Source organism: Alosa sapidissima, chromosome 19 (assembly GCF_018492685.1).
Source record: "Alosa sapidissima isolate fAloSap1 chromosome 19, fAloSap1.pri, whole genome shotgun sequence".
NCBI lineage: Eukaryota > Metazoa > Chordata > Actinopteri > Clupeiformes > Clupeidae > Alosa > Alosa sapidissima.
The window spans coordinates 30,705,656-30,713,155 of NC_055975.1; the positions used below are offsets into that span (position 1 = coordinate 30,705,656).

A 7,500-nucleotide genomic window follows, 5' to 3' on the forward strand; every position below is an offset into this window, starting at 1 on the left:
TCGTATTTAACTTCGGTGCATTAAACTCTTACCAAATCGTTTCAGAAGTGTATCAATCTCGTAAAGGAGGGTTTTAAATACAGTTGTTTACTCAATTCCGGGGATATAGCCTACACGTCTATGTCGTACTAGCGATTGTTTTAGGGACACTGGAAATGGGCTTCAATGGCCTCTTAGCCAGACGGACCTGCAGAGCAAATCCCAAATTTGCAAAGGTTCACATGGGCATTCCCAGACTACTAAACATGACAGCCGGGCGGTTATGAGCAGCCTCGTCCTCCACGCGGATTCCGTGGGACAGCGTCAAGGCGCAGTGGAAGCGCTCCCGAGCCAAACTAAACTTTAGGCTACATACACGCACTTGCCTCGGAGTCCGTTCAATTTAAATACCCCCGTGCGCCCGAGCGGAGAGCGCGTCATCGTCAGAAAGAGTAGCCTGCCCTAAGATGACAACGCGTTCTCCCCTTCAAAGTGGTATATTTGAAGCGACTTCTAAACGCATGTAACAGAAAAGGAAGGGAATTGGTGAAGTTTAAACGCAATTGAGCATCGCTGCTCCATGAAGAATACGAGTCAACCATAGAATACCTGCTGCCAGTTGTCCTCTAAGGATGGGAGTGCGGAGAAATATCCAGTGTCATGTACTGTCTGGAGCTCGTTAAAGATGCTGCACATCGGGATCACGTCCATGTCAGCGTCCCGCGCGCAGCCGAAGCACTTTTCTCAGCACTTTTAATTAATTAATTAAATAATCAATGAATTACTCCGTAATATAGTTACACTCCGAACTCCGTTGCAGATCTTCATATGCACTCGTGGTTGGTGTGTTCTCCGTCTCAAGTTCACGTTCTTTTAGAATGTTCGTGCGCACGCACTAGTCGCGCCAGTCCGCGGACGGAGTCTGTATTTGCCAAACAGAGCACGGTGCGTGTGGCGTGCGCGCTCAGCTTCCCACTTCTTAGTCAGACGTTCCAGCCTCCCCCCACGTGGTAAACCGACGGCTACGTATTAGCCAATCCCGAAGCTTGACTCAAATAATTTTTTGACGGGAGTTGTCTACCCTGCTCTGGTTGGTCGATTTCTATATCAGCTTGGCTGTTGTTATTGGCTGACATGTGGTCTATTTTTAGAGCCCTTTATAAACAGGCGACCCGCCCTCGTTTGCGGAAGTCGAAAGAACGCTGTGGCTGTGGAGCGGAGGCTCGAGGCGCAACCAGTAGCGTTAAAGCTCAGTAGGTTTGGGAAGCTCGCGGTCAGTGGCCGTTCTTCGCGTGCTCCCATTGCTGGCCACACTAGCAGCGAATGAAAGGTGTGATCTCTAAGTGCGCGAGAGGTGTGATCTCTAAGTGCGCGTGTGGCCAACACAGCATTTCACAAACATTTTCACCCCCCCCCCCTTATCGTACCTTGTGTGTGTGTGTTGAGAGAGAGAGAAAGAGACAGAGTCGCAAGCTTGGTCCTTATGGTGTACCTTGTGTTTGTGTGTATGTGTGTTTGTGTGTGAAGTTAGCTTGGTCCTTATAGTGTACCTTGTGTGTGTGTGTGTGTGCGTGCGCGCGCGTGTGTTTACTAAGCTTGGTCCTTATAGTGCACCTTGTTTTTGTGACCAACTGTGAGGCAGCTACCTGGTATTTTGTCTTCAGTCCATCTGCTGTCAGCTGTGAGACTCAGTGTGTCTGTACAGCTATTTGTCTTTCTGTCTGGTACAGCTGTCTGTCTGTGTGTCTGCAGCTGTCTGTGTGTCTGCAGCTGTCTGTGTGTGTGTAGCTGTCTGTGTGTCTGTAGCTGTCTGTGTGTGTGTCTGTCGCTGTCTGTCTGTGTCTGTATGTCTGTACAGCTGTCTGTCTGTCAATTGTCATCAAGTACATCAAGGGGTCTTGATGGCTGATGCACTGTCCTGTCGGTAATGTGTGATGCACTTTCCTGTCCTGTCCTGTCGGTAATGGGTGATGCACTTTCCTGTCCTGTTCTGTTCTGTCGGTAATGGGTGATGCACTGTTCTGTCCTGTTCTGTCGGTAATGGGTGATGCACTGTCGTGTTGGGTGATGGGTGTTCTGTCTCTTGTCCTGTTCCGTCTTCTTCCTCGTTGTGCATTAATGTTTGGTGATGTTTTTTTTGTATGGTTCTATTCGGTCTCGTCTTTGTCTGTGCATTAAAGTTGCTCTTTTGCTTCCTGTGGACCTGTGTGTGCAGGAGGATGAGGCCGGGGTCTGGTCTCTGCAGGGGTCTGGACTGAGGTGTGGGTCTGGTCTCTGCAGGGGTCTGGACTGAGGTGTGGGTCTGGACTGTGCTGTGCTGGACTGTGCAGGGGTCTGGTCTCTGCAGGGGTCCATGGTGGGAGTGTGTGGCGTCCTCCTCAGCTTGGCCTGCTCATCTAAGTGTTTAATGGATCAGCACACCTGGGGCCTCATGTACAAAGCTTGCGTACGCACAAAAAAAACTGCGTACGCCATTTTTCACGCTCACGTCCGGATGTACGAAGACTGACTTGAACGTGAGAATGTGCGGTCCTCCACGCAAACTTCATGTCTGGCGTATGCAAATTTCTAATGTGTATCGTCAGTTGGCGACACTTAGAGGCAATGCAGCGCAACAACATTATATAATCGCGAGTCTAGGCCTTTATTTGCACAGTATATTGTGAAACGTGGGTTATTAAAAATGATAACACTTCGAAAATAGGCCTATGTTTCTAAATTTGGACATGCAACATGCGCAAATTCTACTAAGTTATGCAACAACCTATCTATGATGACAACTGTAGACTTATTAGAGGATAAGAATTAAAAGGGAATGTGAAACATAGCCTACACAGCCCCGATATTTGGTTACGCGATTGTTGATGACTTATCAAACATTTCAGATTCTGAAGAGCTTTCCACAAAACCTGTGATAAATGGGGTTGGCTTCACGCATTTGCCCATGCCTTAACATTTGCCGAGTGTTTTCCCTTCATATCTCCGATAGTTCTTCATTTTAAAAGAAATACATATGGGACAGGATCATGCATGTGAATAGAAAGGCTGACTAATAAGTGCGAATATAAGATATTTCCCTGATTGACTGCATGGCTACTTTGACTTTCCTTGAGTAAGCATTTGCATTATTGTCACACTTGTGTGCAAATATAGGGATATGATCCAGAAATCGTAATGTTGTGGCAAGGTGGCCTGGATCAACTGAGTTCATTCCATTCGGGTGCACGATGCGTGGTACTTGGACACGATTTATTTAATGATTTTTTAATAAATGCAGTTATGTTGTCATGGTCCAAATGCATTCAACCCAGTTATGCGAACCCTGTCACCTACTTGCAGACTGACCAATAATTCTGCCACGGTCTCAGCCTAGCCACTGCCACACTCTGCCACTACTGTTTTTGTTTTGTTATTAATTAATTACAGATGATAAAGACATAAGATTCTTGCCATTTCGTCAGATAAGCACTTCTACCTCGCATTCGCTGGAAATAAACTTTTTTATTCATTTGATGATTTCAATTATTAAACTTTGCAAATTGCAACAGGTTTGAGTATGAATGTATTCACAGATGAGTTTTCATTGTTATTAATATTGCGGGATAGGCCATTTTGTCTTCGCAGAGGTCTGCGCTCTCGAATGTCCTTCTAGTGAGCATATTAAAATGAGTGTGATTGAGGGAGGAGAGAGGGTGGAGTGTACTGCTCGTGCATGTGCGCTTAGTTTCACGTTAATTGGGATGTACAAAGAAAAGCTGCGTGGAATGCTGCGTACGCACAGTTTCATACATCAGGATTTTTTTGTGCGTACGCTACTTTTCAGGTTTGCGCGTACGCAATGTTTTAGTATGAAATCCACACAAGTCTTTGTACATGAGGCCCCTGGTGTCCAGGGTCTTTAAAAGGTACTCTGATGCATTATGGGTAGAAGAGTGGGACATATGGTTGTTGGGTTTTCTTATTTATTTTCTTTCTTTATGTAGCCCCACTACATCAATGCATCCATACATTGGCCTCTATATGTGTTAAGTTAACACTACATTAGCTCAATGCATCCATACATTGGCCTCTGCATGTGTTAAATTAACGTTAAGTTAAACACTCTTAATAAACGCATTGTTAACTTATTTGTGGTGTTGTTTTGTCTGTTAAGTTAAACACTCTTAATAAACTTATTGTTAACTTATTCGCGGTGTTGTTTTGTCTTTTGTGTTAAACGCTCGTAATAAACATATTGTAACTTATCCGCGGTGTTGTTTTGTCTGTTATGTTAAACGCTCGTAATAAACGTATTGTAACTTATCCAGAGTGTTGTTTTGTGTTGTGTTAAACGCTCGTAAAAAATGTATTGTAACTTATCCACAGTGTTGTTTTGGGTTGTGTTAAACGCTTGTAATAAACGTATTGTAACTTATCCGCTGTGGCGTGTGCCTTTCAGTGAATTCACCGGGTTGGTCAGTGGTAAAGAACTTTGTTGGCGTTGCATCGGTTGTGTAGACACAGCTGTGCACAGTTTATCACGCGGGTCATCATTGGCCTTGGACATTTTCAGCCGGTTTGGAAATTGGACTAATTTCACATCACCTTTTCCCCCTTTTTAAATATTTTCTTTTTCAACTTTTTTTATTTGTTTGTTGTCTGTCTTGTATGTCTTGGTGTCATGGGCACGCTGGCGACTACGCCACTCCATCCGGCATCTTTTGTCTTGTTGTTATGTGTTTTGTTTGTGGAGCGCTTTGGGTTGCATTCTGTGCATGTTAAATGCGCTTTAAAAATAAAACTGACTTGACTTGACTTTGCTTATGTCTCGTCCTTGTGAGCCAGGACGTTACAGTGTGTCTTATGTCTCGTCCTTGTGAGCCAGGACGTTACAGTGTGTCTTATGTCTCGTCCTTGTGAGCCAGGACGTTACAGTGTGTCTTATGTCTCGTCCTTGTGAGCCAGGACGTTACAGTGTGTCTGTCACTGCCCTCTCTCCCCTTACCTGTCACTGGGGAGAGACATGGAACACACAAGGGTGTGTGTGTGTGTGTGTGTCTGTATCTCTATGCCACTCTCTCTCTCTCTGACACACAAGAAGACTTAGTTTGGCAACATCATACACACACACACACACACACACACACACGCACACAAAGGTGTACAGTATGTGTATGGTCGTGTGGCTGCTGCTAGCACACCATTGGGTTGTGTGTGATAGTGCTTGTTTTGATTTTGTGAGAGTATATCTGAGGACTGATGGTGAAGTGGTTAGAGGAACCTTAGAGAAAGAGATGACGACAACACACACACACACATTAAACAGAGGACTGGAAAGATACACACACACACACACGCACAAACACAGATAACTGTATAGACGCACACACACACACACATTTAACACAGATAACTGTAAAGACACACACACACACACACAGCAGGAGGAATGCTCCTGTTTGAAAGGAAGATCTTCACTATGTTACTATGTTGGTGTTGGTGGTGCTGATGCTGACCGCTGGTGATAGTTACTATAGCGATGCAACCATCCCTTATTCCCAAAGGCTGATTCCGTATGTAAGAGATGACATCATACATCACCTCACAGAAAGAGAGAGAGAGCGGGGGGGGGGGGGCAGAGGAGAGAGAGAGATGGAGGGGGGGGGGGCAGAGAAGGAGAGAGAAATAAAAAGGAGAGATAATAGAAAAAGAGAAGAAAGGAGAGAGAGCTGGAGACAGAGTTCTGAAAGAGAGAGGGTGAGAGATACACATGCTTGCGAAAGATGACAGTGTGTGTGTGTAAGTGAGAGTGTGTGTGTGTGCCCTTTTGATGTGTAATCACTGCTGCTGAGTGACATCATACTGGATTAATCACAGCACAGATTTAAGGTTATTAGTCAGTAAGATACTCAGTCACACACACACACAGGGGATATCCTAAAGCAAAATGAGGAAGTCACCAGAGGAAGTCCATCCTGTTAACACACCAACACACACATACTGTACACCAACAAACACACACACACACACACACAACTAAGCAAATAGGTAAGAGCCTCCCTCTAATTATTTGCACACAAGGTAGGCTAAGGGATAATGTATAGAACGCCGGTCATTAGGCTACTGTGAAAATTAGTCCCGACAGGGCGAACCGGACCCCGACGCGCAGCGGAGGGGTCTTGTTCCGCCCTGAAGGGACTTATTTTCACAGTACTGACCGGAGTTCTATACATTATCCCGCTTATTATACGGCTACTTGCCAAAACGAAATAATAAACTCCCCACGATATGACTTTAGCCTACATAACCTAGCCTATTTGTTACCGTTCATCGTGGCATTGGCTGAGAAACAAATAGTTCGCAACACACGCTGCTGAACTTAAATCAAACATTCTTTAGGACACAGCTGATCAACCGTCTGCTTTCACATTGACAGCGGTGATTAAATGCTTTGCCGGTGATTTATTACACGGCTCTTCACAATGCAAGTAGAATGCTCCATTGACTTGAATGGGATTTCCGAAAGTTCTAGTGGTCATTATTTCTTGGGAAAGGACCTCTGAAAACAAGAATGACCGCTGTCAATGGCAACGGAGTTTGCGCTTGGAACTTCATTCAAAAGTGAAAGCAGACGGTTGATCAGCTGTGTTCTAAAGAATGTTTGATTCAAGTTCAGCGTGTGTTGCGAACTATTTGTTTCTCAGCAAAGGCCACGACGAAACGGTAACAAATAAGTGTAAAGAGACATATCATGGAGTTTATTTTTTCGTTTTGGCAAGTAGCCGTATAATAAGCGGGATAATGTATAGAACGCCGGTCATTATGGGAAAATAAGTCCCTTCAGGGCGAAACAAGACCCCTCCGCTGGCGCGTCGGGGTCCGGTTCGCCCTGTCGGGACTTATTTTCCATAATGACCGGCGTTCTATACATTATCCCTTACTTAACATAGGCCCGAACGTTGGGAAGGCCCATTCATGTGAATGGAACGTTCTGCAGCACTCTGAAGAGCCGTGTAATAAGATTGCAATAATGTATAAAGCCTCAAAACACCTTTAGAATGAGTTTACGTTCAGAATGAGTTTACGTTTAGTATAGGGGTTGTGACTTCACACCGTCACCGGGAGCTTCAATGGGCCATGGGACTGACCAATCAGGGTGAGGGCTTCAATGGGTCATGGGACTGACCAATCAGGGTGAGGGTTTCTATGGGCCATGGGACTGACCAATCAGGGTGAGGGCTTCAATGGGCCATGGGAGTGAGCGAAGAGGACGCACATGTAAAAGGCGATTATTCTTTTCATACAAATCTTATTTAAAATTCATGTCATATTCCCAGGCTGTATGAAATTTTAACTATATATTTTAGGCGTGGTTTTGGGTGAAAACTATTCCAGGATAAATCCAGGATTTTGAACCCAACTGCTCTCCCTATACAACAGTGCTCTCTAGTGGACAGTCACATCACACACACACACACTGGGACTGCTAAACTTCCCTCCACTCACAGGGACTGGTCAACTTCCCTCTTGCCCTCTAGTGGA

The 7,500-nt window shown here is 45.1% G+C and overlaps 1 protein-coding gene across 4 annotated transcripts in view; it reads right to left on the minus strand.

Annotated features, from left to right (window-relative positions):
* The window catches only part of klf6b (Kruppel-like factor 6b), a 7,374-nt gene extending 6,435 nt beyond the window's left edge, over positions 1–939 (minus strand). For all 4 annotated transcript variants that reach the window (XR_006025331.1, XR_006025330.1, XR_006025332.1 and 1 more), the window contains exon 1: positions 589–939. Coding sequence is in view for 1 of the 4 variants with exons in the window: in XM_042071605.1 (XP_041927539.1) it covers positions 589–690 (102 nt within the window). In the remaining 3 variants the exon portion in view is untranslated. The remainder of the gene's footprint in view (positions 1–588) is intronic.
* Between the last annotated feature and the right edge of the window lie 6,561 nt (positions 940–7,500).